Source organism: Tenebrio molitor, chromosome 4, assembly GCF_963966145.1.
Source record: "Tenebrio molitor chromosome 4, icTenMoli1.1, whole genome shotgun sequence".
In the NCBI taxonomy this organism is placed as follows: Eukaryota; Metazoa; Arthropoda; class Insecta; order Coleoptera; family Tenebrionidae; genus Tenebrio; species Tenebrio molitor.
This window is the reverse complement of record NC_091049.1, coordinates 12,801,841-12,826,602: the sequence shown is the minus strand read 5'-3', so window position 1 is coordinate 12,826,602 and position 24,762 is coordinate 12,801,841. Positions and strand designations below refer to the sequence as shown.

General features: G+C 33.5%; 1 protein-coding gene across 11 annotated transcripts in view; it reads left to right on the top strand.

Moving 5' to 3' along the window:
* The window catches only part of LOC138129113 (uncharacterized), a 73,630-nt gene that overhangs the window by 27,197 nt on the left and 21,671 nt on the right, over nt 1-24,762 (top strand). For 3 of the 11 annotated variants that reach the window (XR_011159094.1, XM_069045381.1, XM_069045380.1), the window contains 3 exons: nt 18,579-18,841; nt 22,611-22,898; nt 22,988-23,290. Coding sequence is in view for 6 of the 11 variants with exons in the window: in XM_069045381.1 (XP_068901482.1) it covers nt 18,580-18,841; nt 22,611-22,898; nt 22,988-23,290 (853 nt within the window). In the remaining 5 variants the exon portion in view is untranslated. Of the gene's footprint in view, nt 1-60; nt 2,983-3,631; nt 4,306-4,376; nt 18,842-22,610; nt 22,899-22,987; nt 23,291-24,762 lie in introns of those variants that run through there. The other 8 variants (XR_011159092.1, XR_011159091.1, XR_011159090.1 and 5 more) reach the window with 7 other exon arrangements.

Below are 24,762 nucleotides of genomic sequence, written 5' to 3'. Positions count from 1 at the left end.
AGATTTTCTAAATGTAAATATGTTGCGATTTCACGCATTATACGCATTTAATATTAGCAACGAAAATCTCAGATTAAGCATACCTTTTTCGTATCTGGAGCCTCCTTAATAAACTGGTGGATCTGCTCTCTTGTAATAGCTATTTACAATCGAGTGTGGGAAGTTACATTTAGTAACGCGAAGTTTAATTTGGAACACGACGCGCAGCGGAGTGTTTCATAAACTGAGCGTTGCAAAATGTTTCACACACGAGGTATTGTAACGTTTCCACTTCCTTGATTTTTCCTCGATGAAACTTTCCTCCCTCATTTGGTGTATTGTTGGTTGCCGCATTCCCTCGGATGAAATTTTTTGGAAATATACGAAACAAAAATAATGAGAAAGAAATATTTATGGATCCTACGTTGTGTTTTATTTTTCATTTTGTTTAATTAGGTACCTTTGGAAGGTTTTTCAAAAATAGAATTAAAACGATTGAACACACTTCACTTAAATTTTATTTAACAAATAATCGAGTGTGGTGGTGTTTGGTCCCAACAAACAGTGTGAATAAATCGGTGAGTTTAATAACAGAAGTTGGTGGACATTTGACTCAGGTAGATTTGACTCGTGGCTCGCGAATTGAGATTTGACTCACGAATAAATGACTAAGCTGGGCAAATACAGAAGTTTCTGGCGCGAACAGCATTATGGAAGTTTGAGATGCGAACTATGTGATCCGATTTAGATTTAAATTGAAGCCGACGCGATGCCCTGGAATCTCATAGATCACCCTGGTCCACTCCGGTGGTCGAAAATAAAAGGGAAAAAAGGTTCTAACAGGGCCAAAGGGTACCTCTCTTCACGTGTCAGCATCAGTGGCGGCTTGTACCCTCTTCGTGTGGGTAGGCGGCAATACATAAATTTGAAAATTGCAGTCGGCGAATGAAACATTAAAAAAAATGTCACTAATAGCGCAAAAGATCGGCCAAACCTTCAGGAATTCGATAAACAAAAAACAATTATTTACTTCCAATGGTTCCGGAGTTATATTTTTTTTAATGAAGCCATGTAACCCCGCTTTTTGGAGAAAAAGATGACGTGGGTCAAAAACGATGGCAGATAAGTATTAACAAAAGGACGTTCTAAATTCAGAATTTAACGTAGAATCCAAATTTGTAATTAAAATGGGGCCTTTCTATTTACAAAAACAAAGATGGCGTCGATTTCCGGTATATCCGGAAGTGTCGCCATTTTGAAAATATTTTATTTGAGCTTGGAGTAGTCGATTATAGTCGGCTACCAATTTTCATATTAATACGATTTTGGGAAATCAGAAAGTTTCTAACGAACGGGCTATGTACATAATTTGACACCAGTAGATATTAACTAATGTTTTTGGACACAAAAATTATATGTTTACAAAACTACTAGTCAGTACTTATAATGATACTAATAGTTACAAGATTGCTCATTAATGAAAAGTGAGTTGATTTTATTTCCTTCCTTGATTAATTTGTCACGAGGTTTATACAAGATAACAATAACAAGTTACCTACTTTTTGTAAATGTCTATCCTTTATAAATGAAAATTTACTTATTATAACATCTGTAAAATCATCTGAATTTTGAAGAAAATGAAGCAACAACTCATGCGCCCCAGACTACCTAGGTAGAAAACGAATCGGTGCGAAGGCCGCAAAGGCAACCGATCCAGTCGCCTTCTAAACGCAATATTGACATATTTTGCCCTCACGTCAATTTCACTCTGACACAGTATAAAGAGAGAGGGTAATCTCTCACGTTCACAAAATTCAGATGAAATTTAGCTTAGGCGTGCAGTCGCCTGCCCTTGCTTACAATAGCGTAGCACACATGCAAACATGATTCAAGCCAAAGTATTGGTAGGCAGTGCAAAGTTATTGGCGGAGATTCATTCGTTCATTGCGCGCTGCAATGCTGGATAAAACATTCGATAATGTAGACAAACAAAAGTTAAAAATTACATTTCAGAGTTATTAAATTATATTTATTAATACATTTTAACTTAAATAAATTTATACTTTTGACAAAGTCTGGGTAGGCGGCGCCTACCTTGCCTACCCTGACGAGCCGCCACTTATTACTCAGCTGGCCTAGATTGGTCGCTGGCCCCCTTGGGGGTGACGCGGCTAATTTTGTGCTCTTACGCCGGACCACAGCTAATTGAGTGTGACGGACACTGGAGGTAGCTTCCCGAACTCGAGACGCCAAAACATAGATAATGAATGGAAATGTTTTATAATAATTGTATACTAGTTCCCCTTCACAAGAGCACGTTTCCCCAATCGGTAAATGCAAGAAGGTCACATACTTCGCGATAAAGAAATTAATTCAAGATTCTAAAGAGTCACGTGGTCATCAAAAGCTCAAAGAAAATAATATAATCTTTCTTTAGACCCATAAAGAACTAAATGCTGTTTGACTAATTAAATCACGACTGCAAATAATGTACAAGAATTAGAGAAATAATTTACCTTGTAAATGTAAAGCACGTGGTCACAAAATGTCTGCTGGAAGTACTGAACGTACCTCCGGCTACTTTGGAGATCAAACCCCGAGTGAATCAAAAAGCCTCTTTTTCCGTCCCGCATTCGGTTTTATCATTTCTGGCGCACCCCACTTTCGCAACCCCTACTTGACCAAAGTGACCAATCAGCTCGGTTCTATTTTACGCCGATCGCGACACCTTTTCGATATCTCTAGGACTTTTGAAATTACAGTTTCCGTTTTTCCACCATTATTTTAAATGTTTAAATTTAGATTTTTTTAGGACCAGACCGAATGTACAAACACAATTAAAAATGAAACAAACAGAATTAAACAGGAACACTGAATTACCGACTCTATACAATAATAAAAATCAGCACCAAGAATTAAACAGAATTAAAATGAAAAAACAGAATTAAAATTAAACAAATTAACATTATTTTGAAACCTAAATTGGGGTTGAAACGCTGTTACGTAAGTGTCATATCATGCAACTAATTCCATTGACCTGCTACTTCTAAAAATTGTTCTACATTGGTTTGCTTCCCCAAAATTGTTCTAATTAATACCGAATTACTTCGTAATTTTGATTCTCTCTCTCTCACTCACACCTCTGATTTCTACGACTACCTGGCTTTACCGTTATCCTGTTGTCTCTGTTTTCTACCGACTCCCTTTCTACTTTGCTTTGTTACTTTTCTAACTAAAAGTGCAAACGATTCTAGTTATTTTCTACGATAAAGCGCTCTATTTTGTAATTTGCAATTCTCGCCCTTTAATTACAAATATGCCACAAATTTGAGAATGCTGAAAAAGTAAATTAACCTAATGAACATTAATTTTGTGGTTCTCTCAATTTGAAACCTGCTAACATCAAATTCATTAATTCAATTATCCCCTGATTTTAACTGGACTCCCCAAATTGTCGAACGAGTAAATTTTGCAATGTTTCTTTTCCCATGAAAACTGTTATCTTTGTGTTGTGTTCGGACCGGGCGCGTACCTGCATTTTCAAAGAAACACTTAAATGACATTTTTAATTCAGTTTGACGAATTTGACCAAGGACTTGTCAAAATTTATTTTAAATGTCGAATTCGTTTCAAAATTTTTGGAACACCGTAGGTCATGGAATGGCCTACCAGGGAATGTGGCAACACAGTCAGTGTCCTGGCCTGTAACTTGAGACCGCCTTGGTAGAACCGTCGCACCGTCCGTATTTTTGGCCTCCTGTGATGGAAACTTTACAAATACCCACTGTCCACGTCACATGAAACTTTGTTTTTACAGCGATTGTGCGACGGTGAATTTTTCCCACATATTATGCGGCAAAGTAAATAATCGTTGTTTTTAAATTTTAGAAACGTAGAAGAAATACACAATTTTAAATTAATGAAGCTGAGTTTCAGGAGAAAATATGTAAAGTCCTCGTCTAGAAAGAGTCAATTCTGACTTAAATTGTAAATCAATTTACAATAGGACAGCAAAGCGTTTTATAACAAACATAAATAATTTCTAATTTTATTGCCCCTTTGTCGTGCAGTGCCGACTCAAGGAAGGGCAAGCATCCCCTACTTAGAGAAAGTCTACCTAAAGCATTTGTTCAAGAAATTTTGTCTTCAGTTGTCCATTGATTTTCGTACCTTGCGAATAGAAATATTTTGAATTTGCCACAATAAAAAGAGTGTATTTTTCAACTTATAACCTGTGTTTAAATATGTGCCGTCCTTTTGAAGACAACTGCAAGGAGGAGATGGTCGACGTTGAAACAATTTTTGATAATAACGAGGAAAATGAAGGTAAAAAAAATATTGATAAGGATGTATATTTTAATGCAAAATTATAATAACGGTAGGTGTAATTTTTACAGCAGGACTGAAAAAGAAACGTAGGAAGCATTACTCTAACGATGCTTTTTTGAAGAAATCGAAAAGGAACTATAGTCCAATTTTTACCCTTTTGAGGTGACGTCACGATTTCCTTCCTCGCTTTCTCTTTATTGAAACGACAGAAACAGAAAAAACAAAAAAAAAGTCACGTTTATTTATTGACGGTCACTTTGAGGTTATTTTATGCTCCTGTCAATTTTTAATTGCTTTCACTTATTACATTGATTACAAACATAACCTTTCGAAGTAAATGTCAACAAATTTGACACATTTATAGTTATTTGTGATCAATTCAAATTTGTTTCTGATTCTAGCTCAAACATACGTAAAGTTACTAGATAATGACGTCATCGCAAAAGGGTAAAAATTGAACTATAGAAAAAAATTAATTAACGTTTCTGCATGTATTTTACCTGTTAAATAATTTACCTACTTATTATAAATTTATTCAGTTTCTGTTGTTTTTTTTTGTGGTTTTGTTAGGGGTTGAGATTCGGTTACGTTTTTCGATGCGTAACAAATTAAGTAGTTCCAAAATTATTATTTAACAATAATAATAAGAAAGTGAATGTGAGAACACAGCAAAAAGCAATATTTACCTGATGTTTGTCCTTCCTTTAGTCGGCACTACACAACAAAGGGGCAATAAAATTAGAGGGTATAATGGAATAATTTATAGTAGTTATAAAATGGTCCAAAACTAATTTACAGAACATAAACATTAAAACTAGAGTTCTTTTTACCAAATTTAGTAAACACCATCCTAAATCTGCTATTGAAAGATTTAATTTACCACGCGAAAACGGTGGTAGGGGTTTTTCAAATCTAGAAATACTGCTAAAAAATCAAATTGCCTCACTAAAAAATTATTTTCTCAATAGAGCTCGTGATAACACCTTTTTCAATGCTTTGGTTTCAGCCGATAAAGGCTACACACCTTTAAATTTAAGTGATAATATAATTTCAGACATTGTTAAGCCAAATATACCTGACACAATAGCAAATTTAAAACAGAAGTCTTTACATGGGAGATACTTTAAAGAACTGGAACAACCAGAAGTTAATATTCAGGCCTCTCATGCATGGCTTAAGAAATCAAACATTCACCCTGAGACGGAAGGTTTTATATTTGCAATACAAGATCGTGTAATAAATACAAGAAATTATAAAAAACACATATGCGGTTTACAATCGATAATTGATAAATGTAGGATTTGCAGAACTGAAGGGGAAACAATTGAACACATCATTTCTTCTTGCACCGTTTTGGCTCAAAGCGAATATAAAAAACGTCACGATATATTCGCTAAAATTATACACATGAATTTAGCTGTTAAATTCAATTTATTAAAGAATACACAACCACATTATAGTTATATTTTGATAGAACAATTTTAACTGACATTCATATTAAGCATAACAGACCAGACATTATAATTTTAAATAAACAACAAAAGCAAGCATATCTTTTAGATATAGCTGTTCCAAATTCACATAATATAACACAGACATATAACACAAAAATTAATAAATATTTAGAGTTGTCCGTCGCTATGAGAAATCTTTGGTGTTTAGAAAAAAAATCGATTTTACCACTTGTAATTTCAGCAACGGGAATAGTACCGCAATCTCTTTTTAAAAATTTAAAAATTCTGGATTTAAATAACACATTGGTAGTTGAAATTCAAAAAGGTATATTATTATACTCATGTCACATCGTGAGGAAGTTCCTTAACATTGACACAGAACATAATACACAACAAAGTCAAAATGCGGAGGCGAGACGCCGGTAATTATGTTGATAAGCACTGCACTATTACTTGATAGTATTATCCGTAATAGTGTATGTACTCCGGCAAAATTGCCGTGCCGCCGGGTGGAGGTGGGATAGTTATAAGATGGTTGGCTGTCCTATTGTAAAATGATTTACAATTTAAGTCGAAGTTGACTATTTCTTGAGGAGGACTTTAATAGTGCAGTGGTAATCAACATAATTACCGGCGTCTCGCCTCCACATTTTGACTTTGTTGAGTTTTATTATGTTCTGTGATTCATTGTTTATTATTACCATTTATTGTAGTTATTACGGTTATGTGACGTTTCGCCCCCGTCGTTTAGCCCCACTGTTTGTCCCCTGCCGTTTCGCCCCGGGATGTTTCGCCCCCGTACCGTTTCACCCCCGACCGTTTCGCCCCCGAAATCTACAGTGCGCCCAGAAATGTGGTAGCAACTTTTACACAAAGTGTCACAAGATGGCACTTTCGAAAAGCCAAATTTGTTCAATCTTGCAACATTCAATTTTGGAATTTTTTCAAAAGAATATGTTTAGGAGGTTTTTCAAACAATTTCTAGCCCCGATTTGTGCACTAAAATTTGTCGAGATGTTGCTCGAAGGGTTCAGTTATACATTGAGCATAATGGTGGTCAATTAGAACATTTTCAATAAAATTTAAATTTGAATGTTTTACATTTGACAATTCTTGACATTTATTTATCTCAATTTAGATAGCGGCGTTGCCATGCATAAAAAAGGTCTCTGTAAAAAAGTGTCATCTTGCGGGACCAATCGAAAAACTTGCTACCACATTTCTGGGCGCTCTGTATCTACATAACAGGGTTATTCACGAGAGGGGTATTTCTGAATTTCTTTTTGCCGCAACCCATTATACACATTGCAACAATATCTTGATTTCTAACTTTGAAAATAATAATTATAACTGACGGCTCTTAGTCCTGTCTTTTTGACGTTAAAGCAACAAATCTTTGTCAATTCGAAAAATTTGTGTTACAATAACGACGAAAAGAGTGACATGCTCCTCATTTATGGAGAGTGTGGAAAGAATTCTGTTGCCGCTGCGGACGTTTAGGTACAACCGATGGTAGACACTTCGAACACATTTTACATTAACTTAATTCGTTAATTTATTTGTTGAATTTTGATTAAATACAGGTTATCTGCCAATCTGACATTTCTGACAAATCTATCCAACTTACTTTGATTTCTAATTTAAAAGAAATAACACATTTGATTTAGTAGTTACTGCCACTGGTATTGTTGGTTGCGGCAAAATAAAAATTCAGAAGTACCCCTCTCGTGAATAACCCTGTATATATATCCGGCCTTCAAATAAATATACAGGGTGGTCCCGATATAACCTGCCAAAAAAATTCTGGGTCATTAGAAGGATCTAACAAGTCCAAAAAACCCCTTTTCATTAGGTCCAAAATAATGGGGATAAATTAACCACTATCCACACCAATTCGACGCTGCTGACCACAAAAATACGTAATTAATTGTTGCTGTTTGTAAGGATGACAGTATCTAAGCAACATAGGTGCCTGAATCGTTTATAACAAATCTCAAATCTGACAAACTACAGTGCATTCACTTTTGTTTTGACCAAAGTAGGCTATGGAAATTTGGCGAGTTGTATGGTAAGACTGGCTGAATGACAATATACATCATGTATAATATTTGAGGTTACACTTTCTTGTAAAAATTCATGACTATGTAGCCAAGCATTATCATTTTCCAATTAACTACATAGTTTCGAGGACTCAATAATGTGTGTATTTAGTGGTAAATGTAAATATTGCACAAATTTAAAATTAATTACCTTAATATCTACTTAATAATAATGTCAAATTTGACACTGGCAGTTCGAACAATTTTGATTTTATTATTTTGACATAGCCCCGATACCAACATTTAAAAAAATGTAAATAGCCTACTCTGGTCTAAAACAAAAATGAATGTATTATATGTAAATCAAATAAATGACATTTATTGAAAACGCTCTACACTGTGTGCGTTAATTCGCCAGCTTATTTAGGTACAAAAGCTGATTTTGTAGACTGAGATGAATGAGTAATAAATAAAGTGGTGTTGCTCAATGTGTAAATAAATGTAGAGGTAGTGTGTGCAAAATTGTGGAAGAACTGTGTAATAAGAGTATGATCTTAATTGTGATTAAATAGCCAAAATAATGTATTGAATAAATTTATTTATACTTTACATATTCGTACTTTCAACTCTAACTGAGAATATCTACTAACTAATGAAAGGTAAACTAGACTAGAAAGATTATTTTATAATAAATGTTCTGTGTGCCTTCCGTTGGCATTTAAGCACATTTGAGTACACCGGTACCAATTTTCATAAACAGAATTCAGCATTTCTGGGTTTTTACGAATCTGGTTCGCGGCGTCTGTTACGCGTTTCTGGAGTTGGCCTTTTGTATTTGTTTCAAATTCGTATACCAAATCTTTCGTGTGGTCCCAAAAATTAAAATCCAGAGGAGTTAAACGGAGGATCGGGGCGCCGTCGTATTGGAATCAGTCAGAACCAACCTCTCATAAATGCAGATGTAGCTCCACAAAAGTACAACGGGACGGAAGGACTCCTTCAGGAAAACGCTCGCCGTATGGTCGCCTTGCTGGTCTTGAATTACCACTTGTTTCGCCATAGAGTAAATGCAAATTGGCGTATTCTTGTTTTGTGAATTTCATAACTTTTTGAAGGATTCGCAAGTTTAAAATTAAACTTGACACATGTCATAGGTGTTACAGGTACTGTTGCTAAAGAAATTGCAGCCAAGTAACCAGAATTACCTTTTTAAAACCGATTAACTCATTAGCGTACAGCACATTTTGACCAAATTTTCAATTATTTTTATCTCGAAAACGAAAAGACTTTTATTAGAAACTTTTTTTGTGTATGAGTTCTACTCATCGTCACCTATTACTGGATTTCTTCTGGCAGGTTATATTGGGACCACCCTGTATATTTAAAGTAGGCGTAGGCGACATTCTAATTCTGTTAACAGTGTAAAGATAATTTTTGTAGGTAACCAATTATTCCCTGAATGAAGTGATACGGAAAATTGATTGTACACATTTGAAACCTTGTATGTATCAAGGGAATGTCACCTTAACGTTTCGTAATTTTTACTAATTTTTTAATAAGGTTTATCGTGCGGGTGGTAAAACTTGAATCACATAAATGATCAAAGGGCTTGCTAACAATTAAGCAATATTCTTTTTTTGCATATCGTAATGAAAGTGGCACTTTTTTACACGAAAAGTCGTAGTGAAAGAAGCACTTTTTTACACGAAAAATCGTAGTGAAACTATACAGGGTGGTCCCGATATAACCTGCCAAAAGAAATCCAGTAATAGGTGACGATGAGTAGAACTCATACACAAAAAAGTTTCTAATAAAAGTCTTTTCGTTTTCGAGATAAAAATAATTGAAAATTTGGTCAAAATTTGCTGTACGCTAATGAGTTAATCGGTTTTAAAAAGGTAATTCTGGTTACTTGGCTGCAATTTCTTTAGCAACGGTACCTGCAACACCTATGACATTTGTCAAGTTTAATTTTAAATTTTCGAATCCTTCAAAAGGTTATGAAATTCACAAAACAAGAATACGCCGATTTGCATTTACTCTATGGCGAAACACGTGGTAATTCAAGACCGGCAAGGCGACCATACGGCGAGCGTTTTCCTGAAGGAGTCCTTCCGTCCCGTTGTACTTTTGTGGAGCTACATCCGCATTTATGTGAGGTTGGTTCTGACTGATTCCAATACGATGGCGTCCCCGATCCTCCATTTAACCCCTCTGGATTTTAATTTTTGGGACCACACGAAAGATTTGGTATACGAAGTTGAAATAAATACAGGAGGCCAACTCCTGAAACGCGTAACAGACGCCGCGAACCAGATTCGTAAAAACCCAGAAATGCTGAATTCTGTTTATTAAAATTGGTACCAGCGTACTCAAATGTGCTTAAATGCCAACGGAAGGCACACAGAACATTTATTATAAAATAATTGTTCTAGTCTAGTTTACCTTTCATTAGTTAGTAGACATTCTCAGTTAGAGTTGAAAGTACGAATATGTAAAGTGTAAATAAATTTATTCAATACATTATTTTGGCTATTTAACCACAATTAAGACGATACTCTTGTTACACAGTTCTTCCACAATTTTGCACACACTACCTCTACATTTATTTACACATTGAGGAACACCACTTTATTTATTACTCATTCATCTCAGTCTACAAAATCAGCTTTTGTACCTAAATAAGCTGGTGAATTAATGCACACAGTATAGGTACAGCGTTTTCAATAAATGTCATTAATTTGATTTAGTTTGTCAGATTTGAGATTTGTCAAACGATTCAGGTACCTATGTTGCTTAGATACTGTCATACTTACAAACACCAACAATTAATTCCTGAGTAGGTACGTATTTTTGTGGCCAGCAGCGTCGAATGGGTGTGGATAGGGGTTAATTTATCTCCATTATTTTGGACCTAACAAAATGGGGTTTTTTGGACTTGTTAGATCCTTCTAATGACCCAGAATTTTTTTGGCAGGTTATATCGGGACCACCCTGTATAGTACTTTTTTGCATCATTTTATTCGATCTCCTTGGAAATTATTGTCAAGGCATACCTTTTTTTTTTCTTTCATAAATCTTTTTAGACCAAATTTCTCAACACACATCGATATGTAAAAAAATAGCGTGTCCAACACGTTATGAAAGTCTCTTTTTTCCACTTATTTGCTTTATTTACTCGGGCTACGCCCTTGTTAATCAAACTGCAAATTCATGAAAAAAAGTATGACTTTCATAACTAGTTGTACAAATAGCTATTATGAATACTGCACTATTTTCATAATCATATAACAGGAAGTCATACTATAATGGTCGTTTCAATACATAGATATATAAGGAGAAGATACAGCAATAGGTCTAGTACTGGGGACAAGACGTACCTTTTGTTTCTATTTCAGTCGCACGCATGTAATTAACAAATATATTATTCCTAGCGTTTTCCATGAGTTAGGTATTTCTTTATTTGAAGAATTGTAAGGAGTGGAACATACAACACAGGTCTTCATCTTTAAAGCAAAAAATAATTCACAATTAATTTGTCACGATGATGTTTCTCAATTATCAGTCAACTAGTTGAATACGAGGTACTTCTCTATTCAAATGCAGATGTATAGAAACAAGACAAGAATACATTACACTGTGTGCTAGAAAAAAATGGAGGATAGTACCGGAATCGTTGATATGTTATCCCAAGCAACGAAATACGTTTATATGGAATGTCTGTATCTTCCCCTTATATACAATATCAATGTTTCAATATATCAAATAATGCCATTTATGTATGTAATTTTAAAATGTACAAGTACTATTGCGGGCAAAAAAAGTGGGACATCAACGTCATTGTCTTGACTTTTAATGTGAAATAACCCTTATCTGATTCTAACCCTACTTTGATTTGATTGACGTTGTCATTAAGAATTGTAGGTTATAGGGAATTATTGTAAGTAAGGACGTAGTTATTTAGTTATTTATTTAATGCAAAGTTCCAATCAAAATCTACCTTTATCAAAAGAAGAGGGCATTTGGAAGAGTAAAATAGGAGTATAAAATAAATTTTTAAACTGTCAGCTAGAATAATGTCAAAAAAAGACAATAAAGCTTGAACTACATACATCGAATTTTTCAAAACTGATCTAAATTTGATCTCCCATTTTTATGCTCCCAATAAACTAGAGTAGAAATTAACATAAAGTGTGAATCTAAAGCAAAAATATACTACATCACTTGGGGGCGAAACGGTCGGGGACGAATCGGCGCCGGATGCGAAACGGCGGGGGCGAAACGGTGGGGGCTAAACGGTTGGCGCTAAACGGTGGGGGCGAAACGTCACCATCCCAGTTATTACATACATTTTAAGAAAAATGTTATGTTATTTCTTCAACAAATTAGTTCCTTGATATAGGTTCAATATGACAATAATGCTTATGCAATTTGAAATTATGTTTGTGAAAAAATTGTTTCACATTGGTTTACTTAAAACTGAAACACATATATACAGGGTCATTATAAATTATTGTTCCATCGCAGTTGGCGTGTACCTAAGACCCACACAAATTTTGGATGTGCCGCCAGCCTCGCAACGTTAGACAAACTAGTAGACAGACTACCGCCACTGTTAAGAAGTGTCGTGATTGGGTCATTTTCGTTCGCTTCAAGCACGTGATCGTGAAGCACGTGTCTGTAACCACTCTGTAGTTTGCTAGTCTGTGACTCGCTAATATAACATAACCGTTTTTAGTCGGGTGAAACTGTGTTTCAATTGTTATGAATCTTTAATAAATAGTACCGTGCTTTCAAATAAAATCGGAAGTAGAGTTGGCTGTGATTTTATTATGAAGTTGGAAACATGCAATTTTTAAACAGCAGTGACCTTGGACAGCACAATACATGTGTTAAACGTCTATTGCCAACCGCCAAAAAGCGGGGTTGCAGGGCTTCATTAAAAAATTTATTTAACTTCTGAACCATTGGAAATAAATAATTGATTTTTTTTACTGAATTTGCAAAAATTTGTCCGATTGTCTGCGCTATTAGTGAAATTATATTTATGTTTCATACGCCTACAGCAATTTTTCAAAATTGATAATCAAAAAATGTAGAACATTTCATTTTTTTAAATGGCAATTACCATTTCTCATTAGTATGAGAAATACTAATCTTGTATCTAGTGATACAAATGTAAAATGTATTTTTAAGGCCACTTTTATTATGTGTATGCCTATACCCAGCCGTTTTGGCGTAATTACTATATTTTGAATATTTTTTTTTTAATTTTGACATCATGGCATCTGAGATCTACATCCACGCCGTGGACACGCCCATAACTGGTCTACAAAGATCGGTTCGTGAAAGATCATAGCGAAGCGGTAAAATATTGGGTAATAATTTCGTTATTTCGCTTTTTTAGAGGAATTTCTTTAATAACTTTAATAAGGATAATTTAATAATAATTACATATTTCATGTGATTGATAAATAAATCGTGACAAATACTTCAAATGACCTTACATTTGACTTGGTCGAGCTGCCTCTGAGACTCCGCTCAGAAAAAAATGAAACTCTAACCGTCTCTATGGAGATACACAAAGGCGCGATTTTCTACCGCTTGAAGATAAATATTCATATACCGAGCGATCATTTAAAAAATAAATCGAGTTTGGTTTGGAGCCTATGCTATAGCATGGGTTGCCATAGGTAACACGCCGACTCGATTTATTTTTTAATTGATCGCCCGTTATTATACAACGAGAGGATTGAAAATTCTCGATTATACGAGACGTGTTTCCGGCAACACGTCGAGTAATCGAGAATTTTCCATTCTCGAGTTGTATACAGGTAGACTATATCATGAATAAAATAAATAAATAAAAAAATAAACAGGTTCCCGAAACCGACTGGGCGCATTCAGAGCAGAGCGATTTAATGTGACGTTAATGTGACGGCTAGCGCAAAAAATTTTGTAAGTTAAGGCGGCGAGCGAAAATACAAAGGTTGGTATATTCGAATATACAAAGGTTCGTATATTCGAAATCGCCCTGGTTACTATAATAACCGCTGTAATACATGGTAACTAAAGAAAATCAAAGAGTCTGATTGGTTTATAAAGTAATGAATGATATAGTCAAATTAATCTGTGTTTCCGTTCTATTGCTAAAGTTGGCAAAAGTGTGTGAAATTGGGAAAGTAAACACTCATGTTCTACAAAAAACACACATTAAACATAATTCTGATATCGTGCGTTTATTTAAATTTATCCTCAAAGTTGGCGTTGAAGAGCCGATTGTGAACGCACTATACGGGTTACAGATCACGGATTAACTTGGTTATTGTTTTCCGGGTTGTGCCGCGGTCGTCTGGATTCCTGGGTAGCTGACGTTTCAATAGCCATGCTGCTATCTTCTTCGGAGCTTGTAAATAAACTGATCAACTGTTTAAATTTTACGTTTTTACACGAGTGGTACGTTCACAATCGACCCTTCAACGCCAACTTTGAGGATAAATGAACGCACGGTATGATAACTCGGTAAACTTTTTCAAATTTTAATTTTTGTAAGAATTTTCAACGCTTTGAATTAATTAATGTTAATGAACGTGATAACATAACACAATTTTTTTTATGAATCTACTCGGTGGAAACAAAATAAAATATGAAGTTATTTAGCTTTCCTTTTTTTTAACATTTCTGTAGTTTTATCCAATTTCTATTTGTTACCAGTTTTGTTTTCTGATCAGATTCTTATTATACGGATTTTGCATACCTATTTCATGCTCATTCCCGTTTAAAGGGAGAGTCTCTCAAGGTTAAAGTAATAAACATCCAAAGATCAAAGGTGCCAACAAGAGTGTCCTCTCTTGAATAATTACCTACTCTTTGCTACCGCCAGGAGCGCCACCTATCGGCGATACTAGTCTCACTCATGTTATATCGCTTGTGGCACATTCAACTACGTCACCAACGCCTACTGCGATGGGACAATCGGACAATCATTTATAATGATCCTGTAATAATAATGAGAGTGCCGTGACAACTGTCTAAATGTCAATAAATTCGCTCTCTAATAAAAACGCGCCAAATGTTGTTGCAAGTGCTTCACTGCAATCCAATGGTGCTACACTAGTTAGAAAACGCAAAAAATGGACTATGGAAATGAATATTTTCATTATACGGGAATATTTTCGGATCACGAAACTACAGGATGTTGTGAGTACTTACAGGCTTGATTTATTTAAAGCATTCCAAAGTAAGTACCCCCAGTTTCCTGTTACTATTCAAAATTTAGCTGACCAGAGGAGAGCCATTATGAAGAAAAACTATATCCCTTCGGCAATTTTAGAAAAGATCAAAAATGATGTAAAGTTAGAATTGTCAATTAATTATTCTGACAATAATGAAGTTTCTAATAATTTAGTTGAAAATTCTGTTGAACCGCAAAGTTTACAAAGTTTACCAAATCATAATGACTCTTTCTGTTATCAAAGTAATTCAACACCAAACAACACGATACAAAACGACATAAATAATTTAGACTTGAGTTATAATGATATACATGTTATTAATCAAAATTTTTACTACCATCAAAATTTTAAAGAACAAATTGAAGATGAATTTAATAGAACTCTGAACGAATTTGAACATATAGAACCATTTAATAGACCACTATTACCTAAACAACAAAGCTCCAAAAAATTCTTTGCAATGATTGAAATTTTAAATCAATTCATTTTACCTAAATTTGTAAATAACACGACAAGTTTTAGAAAATTACACAGTATCATATATAGTGGAGCTTTAACAATTATCAGATTAAATGGTTCAAAAGAAATTGACCAGACAAATAATATAAAAGCTAAAGAATTACCAAAATGGGAACGAAGACTAAATAAACGCATTAACAATATCAGACGAGATTTAGGTAGAATAACTCAATATTTAAAAGGTATAAATTCTAATCATCTAAATAACTGTATTAAATCGATTTTAAATAAAAACAGAATACATTGTTTAAAATACAACGAATATAATGAAACACTAATAGAAATTAAAGACACTTTATTACAAAAATTGAATATTTATTCTAAACGATTAAAAAGATATAAAAATAATAAACAACGGAAATTTGAAAATAAACTATTTAGAAATAATGAGAAGTTGTTTTACAAAAATTTAGCAGATAATAAAACTCAAAATAATAATGGTCTACCAAATATAAATGAAATTAAAGAATTCTGGTCAAACATATGGTCAAATGAAGTTCAATTTAATAATCAGGCAGAATGGATTCCTAATTTAGAAAATGAGATACCAGATTGTAATAATCCACATCATATTCAAATTAGCCTTGAATTTTTAGTTAAAAATATTAATAGTTCACATAATTGGAAATCCCCTGGAGGTGACCAAATTCATAACTTTTGGTTAAAAAAAATTTACTTGTATTCATAAATGCTTACTTGATCACTTTAACGGATTTATTAGGGTACCTAACACATTTCCAGAGTTTTTGGCCCATGGTATAACATATCTGAAACCAAAAGATTCCGATACTAAAAATTCATCACAATATAGGCCAATCACATGTCTGCCTACAATTTATAAAATTATGACATCTTGCATTAAAGTAATAATTTACGACCATTGTCAAAAATTAAATATACTTAATGAAGAACAAAAAGGTTGTGTTAAGGAGTGTTTTGGTTGTAAAGAACAACTCATAATAGATACGGCAATAATGGAACAAGCTAGAAAAAATAATAGAAATATTTGTACCGCATTCATAGACTACAAAAAAGCCTATGATTCAGTACCACATTCATGGTTAATTAAAATTCTTAAAATTTATAAAATTAATTTGGATTTGATTAACTTTTTATCCCATGTTATGACATTTTGGAAAACTACTTTAAATTTATCAATAAACAATACTAAATTAAAATCCGAGCCTATTCAAATTAAACGGGGAATTTATCAAGGAGATTCTTTAAGTCCTTTATGGTTTTGTCTAGCCATCATTCCTTTGACAAATCTATTAAATAGCACTGGATATGGTTTCAATATTAGAGTTAATAATACCACACTATCCAAATTAAATCACCTTCTTTATATGGATGACATAAAACTTTATGCATCTAAAAAGAACCACATTTTATCTTTACTAACAATAACTGAAAATTTCTCAAATGATATTGGCATGAGTTTTGGTATTGATAAGTGTAAAACGCAATCAATATGTCGTGGTCATTACGAAAATTTAGAATATATAACTAAAGAAGGAGAAATCATTAAAAATTTAAATAAAGGATAATTTTATAAATATTTAGGTATTAATCAATCAAATCATATTCAACATTCAATTATAAAAGAAAATTTAGAAAAACAATTTTATTTAAGAATTAAATCTATTTTAAAATCAAAATTAAACGGTAATAATTTAATTAAAGCAGTTAATACATATGCTGTTCCATTGTTGACCTATTCTTTTGGTGTTATAAAATGGTCCAAAACTAATTTACAGAATATAAATATTCAAACTAGAGTTCTCTTTACAAAATTTTGTAAACATCACCCCAAATCTGCTATTGAAAGATTTAATTTACCACGCGAAAATGGTGGTAGGGGTTTTTCAAATCTAGAAATTCTACAACACAATCAAATTGCTTTACTAAAAAATTATTTTCTCAATAGAGCTCGTGATAACACTTTTTTTAATGCTTTGGTTTCAGCGGATAAAGGTTACACACCTTTAAATTTAAGTGATAATGTAATTTCAGATATTGTTGAGCCAAATATACCTGACACTATAGCAAATATCAAACAAAAGTCTTTACATGGGAGATATTTTAAAGAGCTAGAACAGCCAGAAATTAATACTCAAGCTTCTCATGCATGGCTTAAAAAATCAAATATTCATCCTGAGACTGAGGGTTTTATATTTGCAATACAAGATCGTGTTATAAATACAAGAAATTATAAAAAACACATATGCGGTTTACAATCGATCATCGATAAATGTAGGATTTGCGTAACTGAAGGGGAAACCATTGAACACATCATTTCTTCTTGCACCGTTTTGGCTCAAAGCGAATATAAAAAACGTCATGATATATTCGCAAAAATTATACACATGAATTTAGCAGTTAAATTCAATTTATTAAAGGATACACAACCACATTACATTTATAAACCAGAAAGTTGTTTAGAAAATGACAATTACAGATTATATTTTGATCGCACAGTTTTAACTGACATTCATATTAAGCATAACAGACCAGACATTATTATTTTAAATAAATAACAAAAGCAAGCATATCTTTTAGATATAGCTGTTCCAAATTCGCCTAATGTAACACAGACATATAACACAAATTTAATAAATATTTAGAGCTCTCTGTTGCTATGAGAAATCTTTGGTGTTTAAAAAAAAAATCGATTTTACCACTTATAATTTCAGCAACGGGAATAGTACCGCAATCTCTTTTTAAAAATTTAAAAAATCTGGATTTAGGTAACACATTGGTAGTTGAAATTCAAAAAGGTATATTATTATACTCATGTCATATCGTGAGGAAGTTCCTTAACATTGACACAGAACATAATAAAACACAACAAAGTCAAAATGTGGAGGCGAGACGCCGGTAATTATGTTGATTACCACTGCACTATTACTTGATAGTAATATCCCGAAATTGCCGTGCCGCCGGGTGGTGGAGGGTTAGAATACACAATTTAAAAATAGAATATCTTAAGATTAAAAAATGATCTTTATCAGACTCTGTTGTAGCATGAAGAGCCGAGAATTTTATTTTCTACTATTAATAGAAGCTGCAAACGCATTTAACAATATTGTTACTTTGCGAAAAGAAAACGAAGTGTGCTGTATTACGCAAGACGTAACATTAGCGACGTTTATATCACCGCCATTTACTGAGAATTCGACAAAATCATTAAGTTTATTAATTGGAGAAGACTGGAGTTGCGACAACTGGATTTTGACAGACGGAAGTAAGTCTTTATCAGGATCTGTAACGGATAAACGATGGGAAAGTAAGTACATAATTCTTAGGTATTTGTTATGAAAAGTAATAAGGTAAATAATACGAGTAAGTAAAATTTAAATTTAAACCAAAACAACGATATGTGACTAAAATGTGAAAACAATAGTTCGTTATTATTTCCAAACGTTGGTGATACGATTGTCAAAAAAGTATACGTTTCAGAATAGAACAATTAAACACCTGATGTTTAGGCAACATTAAGTCATATCTTCCCTTCTTCTTCTATTTATACTAGCGACCAAATTATAATTTTCGACATTTTGATATATATCTAATATAAAATAATAATACAGGTGTCCCCAAAAAAAAAGACGAGTCCATAAGTCTCTTATTTATTGGAGGATTTTAATTATTTATACACCAAATTAAATGGTTATGAATAGGCTACAAAAAGACCTAATACATTCTCGCACAGCCCCAAATTTTTTTTTTAATGTGAACACATATTTTTTTTTTTGTAATTCTAATAGAGATTTTTATTCTAAAAACAATAATGTATCACAAGTATACACTTACATACCAAAAATACAAAAAAAAAAAAATTGTATAAAACGCTACTATCGTCTATACTCCATTTTGCGCTAAACATTGGCCGCATATCTGCGCAACCCCATATGTTATTATTTGTCATTTGTTTTTCCGGGCAGGGCCGGATTGCGGCTATGGTCAACTTTTAAATCTCCCGTTTAAAATGTACTTGGAAAGGTGATGGCCGGATTGCGGCAGTGATTGCATTCGGGTAAAAAGTGGCAGGGCCGGATTGCGGCGATGGACTTATAAATCTTCCGTTTAAAATGCACCTGAAAAAGTGATAAAACTTTTCGACTTGCGTTTACCTAGATTTTGACATTGCAGCTGTTCAATGTGCAACACCAGTTCACACCTTGTTTGGTAGTACTTTTTTCAGAGTATGTATTTAAAAGATTCTAAGAGAATGAACTCTTCACCACGTTTACTAAATATCACTTCCATTTTCACTTCCCCACTTGTGTGGTTAACCAATATCGGTTTTTTTTTTTTCACCTCATAGTAGGCGTTAAAGAGTCGATTGTGAACGCACTCTACAGGTTACGGATCACGGATTAGCTGTTTAAATCTTACGTTTTACACGATTGGTGCGTCCATAATCGACTCTTCAACGCCTACTGTGAGGTGAAATTTAAAAAAACACCCGATATAAGACTAACCATAGTTTTGAAAAGCTGGATATTTATAACAGGGCTTTTATGCTAAGCAATAGACGTTTTAGGATTAAATAAAAAGATGCATAATAATTTCGCCGACCGGCCGCAATCCGGCCCCTACCTTTTCAGGTACAATTTCAATTCCGCCGCAAAACGGCCATCCATGTACAGGGTAAGTATGACCATGACCGCAGTCCGGCCACATCGGTTTTTCCAGCTAACTTAATTTGGTTATTACGTTGTAATGCAATGCATTTTGATAACTTCTAACTTGGTGTTCGTCATTTGTTTCAAAAGTTAGTGTTATTTTTCGATGTGAAGTTGTACTTGTGATACATTGTTGTTTTCAGAATAAAAATCTCTATCAGAATTAGTACAAAAAATATGTATTCCCATTTGAAAAAAAATATTTTGACAATGTAGCCTTGAAGCCCTTGGAGCTATACCTGAATTTAGTAGGCCGTTTTGTAGCCTATTCATAATCATTTAATTTGGTGTATAGATAATTAAAATCCTCCCATAAATAAGGGAGCTATAGACTTGTCTTTTTTTTTGGGGACACCATGTATAAAGATGTAAAGAAACATTATTGCCATTTTAAACTATTGTAACAACAACAATAGTACATTATTATACCGTGAGATCGAAAAAAAAAATTAAAGTAGGCGCTGACCAAACATTTCAGTTGGAAATTCGTGAGATTTTCAATTATACTAAGGACAACATAACATTTTATCTGCCCCGCCCATTACATTTTCTTAGTTACCAACCAAATAGGTTGTTAAGACGATCTGATTTACACAGAAAAAAAATTCTGACATTCGAATTGTCTTAATGACATTTTATTTTGTAAAACCTAAGACAACAATTGTGGACTTGACAGCAAAATTCTAACCTTAAGTTTTTTACCTGACAAATATGATGAAAAATTATACAGATTGAATCTGACTTTGATTCTCATTGGTCAATTTATGTGGGCGGAGCAGATAAAAAGTTATAACGGCAAGACTATAACAGATGTCAGTCTTAAAAGTTAGGTCAGTGATTTTGAGAATGTTGAAATCTTGACTTTCATAAAGAATTTTGTGGGATCTGTCGGTTGTAAAAGAATTTCCTCAGCTAGTGCAATGAAACAATGAGATTTAAAACTCCCGCACCTTTATTTAACGTGAACGCTAAGCACGGAGCCGCGCACGCCGCTTGTTTGTTTATAAATAGATCCAAAATCAAGATCAACGATCATCTATCAATCAATATTATCCAGAGAGGTTGCTGTCGGTTGTGGGGGCTCTTATTGTCAAGGAGTAATTTCATGCACAACAGACACACGATAGAGAAAAAAGTGCAAATCTTTTTTAAGGATAAGCTGAACTGTACCAAATGATAGGTTACTTTCTTGGGTTAATCTCTGCAATAATTCTTTGTTCACCCTCTTCAATATTTTCAGCTGATCTTTTTGTCGGTCGTTTACTGCCTTTTTTGCGCAGAACACTACCTGTTTCCAAAAATATGTTTACGCATTTGTAGACTTTCTGGGCAAGTTGTTGATTAAGTGCCTTGAAAGTCCGGAAACTTTTGTTGAAACTCCTCAAAAACTCGAGTTGTGGAATAGGACCAAGCCTTTCTCTATTGCTGAAGAAACACTGGACAATGAAAATTTGTTGCTCTAAAGTGAATATATTGTAATAGCAAATTTTAATAGTCAATAATTAATTATGACAATTATCATTGTAATGACATTTGAATTAAATTTTTACGTGCTGCCAACTGAAGTGTATTAATCATGGCAATCTCGATTTTTTTTATTTTCGATCGCACGGTATAAGTTTAATAAGAAGGGTATTGGCACACGCGCGTCCAAAGGGACAAGTGCCACAATACCTCTTATTAAACGCATGTAATATGCTATTTATTATATTTTGCACCTTTTAAGCCGTTTTTAAATCAAAAGTAAGAATTTTAAAATTCTGGGGAATTCGCGCGTATTGGCTGACGCTGCCAGAATCCTCTAGGCTTTATAGGATTCTGGCATATATCTATTAACTACTATATAGGTAACGTGGATACGAGAGTGAAGCAAAGATCTCGAGATACAAAACGCAGTCACTTATGCGCAGGCTCGTTTTCTGAAGCAACTGATTGGTGGAGGGTGGGCTGTTTTTCCCACAATCCGCAGCGCGCAGCAGCAACATCCTATATTTAAATTCCTGCCATGCGCACATTATACTTGCTCTTAACAAAGTGGTTGAGAAGATGTTTCTATACTGCTCCCACCCATGGCAATGTTTGCTTCACTCTCGAGCAAAGTAAAGATACGACGTTACCCATATAGTAGTTAATAGATATATGGATTCTGGCAGAGGAGTGTGGCAGTACCAACATGATAACTGTAAATTGTACTATCGCTATTATAGAACTGCTTTCAGCTATTGTGATACTGTCTTTGGTTTCACAATGGAGTTATTGTGAACGCAAAATATAAAAAATAAAGTAACGAGAGAATAGTAAAACTTTATAGTAACAGTTAATTTAATTATTAACGCAAATGTATTTTATGATTTAATCCTGCTCTAGATTTGGATGTAATTAAAACAAATTATAAAACATTTACCTCCGTCCAGTCAGTGTCCTTTTCACTATATTCACCAGGGGAAGTGCATTTATTTGCCAATGACGACCAAGATTTCGACTACAACGATTTAAAGGAATTTAAAAATGGATGGAATCATATTTCCATTTTTTTAAGAAATAACAACGTATTTTACTTGTTAAATAATAAAGTAATTAAATCAGTGGATGCATTTAATCCTCACAACATTACTATTATAACTAATAATGACACACTTTGGAAAATACACGACTGTGAGTATGCAAATGCAAAGACTTTCAAGAAATTTGAGCTTACGTGATGTTATATAGGGTCGTTAATGTATTAAGTTATTATTTTTCAGATCAGTTTATCATGTCGGAAAAAGTTACAGATGGAAAACATATAACACTAACACTACCCCATACTGAAAACGATTGTTTCTTGTTGTACGTATCTTTATGTGAAAAATGTGTTCTGACCATTCCAGAATTGAACCGAATTTATAATTCCACAAATGACCAAAGTGTTTTAAATTCTTGGCAAGTTTATCAACTTGAAATAGAAACTGGTCTAGAACATTTGAGATTTTATAAAACAACAACTGACAACAGTACGCTCGGATACTGGGGAATAGATCTACACGAATGCCCTACGAATGATATAGGTAAATTATATGAATTACATAGTTATTTATTACAAGACGATAAAATTGTATTTTATCTTCGAGAGCGTTTTTTAGCTTCGAAACGTTAGTCGAGACGCTAATTACGTTCGAGAACATAATTAAATTTTATTGTCCTGTATATTATTCTATTTTTTATATAGCATTTGTATTTTATTATTAAACATTTTTTTTAATCATTACTAATCGTGTCAGGTTTTAAAATCTCGTTAGTATGAGCGTTGTTAGGGTAATAAAAAAAATAAATTTCTTTATCTACCCTTGCGGTTAAAATGCTACTTGACCTTTTGATTTGAATAGATAAAAGCATACTTTAACATCTGCTATATAAAAAATTAATTTTTTACCAATTCATGGAAAAACTAAAAAAAAAAATATACATTATAAATAGTTAGAAGTAAAGTTGTCCGTTTTCTCTAAGGTCATATTGGGGCCCTAAAAGTAGTTACCTCCTAATAAGCTACCCTTTTCTGTGGGTTTCAGAAACTACGCGCCCCTACAATAAATCAAAAAACTCTGAACGAAACAACCAGCCGGGTTCGCCTACTGTTTACTACCACAAAATATTTCCTATTGTAGACAAATCAACTTTTACACGATGGGATAATTTTACGGCTTCAATATAACCTTAGAGAAAACGGACAACTATACCTACCTACATACAGGGTCTATCAGAATTGGCGGACCAAAATAGTACGGTGAATTCATCATCTTCTGAGAATAATAGAAAAATGTTCAAAAAATCTTTCTTAAATAGTGATTAGGAAAGAAGCAATTTAAACTGACCAATCCTCTTGTTGATGTTAAGTTACCTATAAATTAGTTTTCCTGCTTTATTTGTAACTATGGACGCATTTCAAATTATGCATATGCATTGTTGGGTATCTGCATTGTTTGTGCAATGACGGACGTTTTTAGGTTATAGTATTTTTCAGGTCATAGTATTTCTGCTAGGATATTCCCTATTGGGAAAACGAACTGCGTGCTCCTGAGCAGCAACTGTGGCACTCTCATCAGTCATCATTCATCACACTGTCCATATAAGACAAGCATATCAAAATATTCTGAAGAAGTAAACATTAAGCGTTTTTAATGACTTTTGTAATTGTCAGAAATAATTTATTATCACATAATATTCAATTATTATGTCTTTGCAACAATCAAATTTGTTTCGATAGTTACTAATATAATTTTTTAAGGTAATTTTATATCTACACGCAATTGGTCAATTAACAACGTTCTTATTTTAAAATCCAATGAGGATGGATTTTTTAAAATATTTTTCCTATTACTCCCAGAAGATGATGATTTCTCCGTATTATTTTGGTCCGCCAGTTCTGAGAGACCCTGTATATATATTAACTGTTTTTATTTTTGATTCTTAGTAATCTTTGTTTTTCATTTATATTTTTTACAATTAAAACAGCTGAAACATACAGTCGCGGACAAAAAAA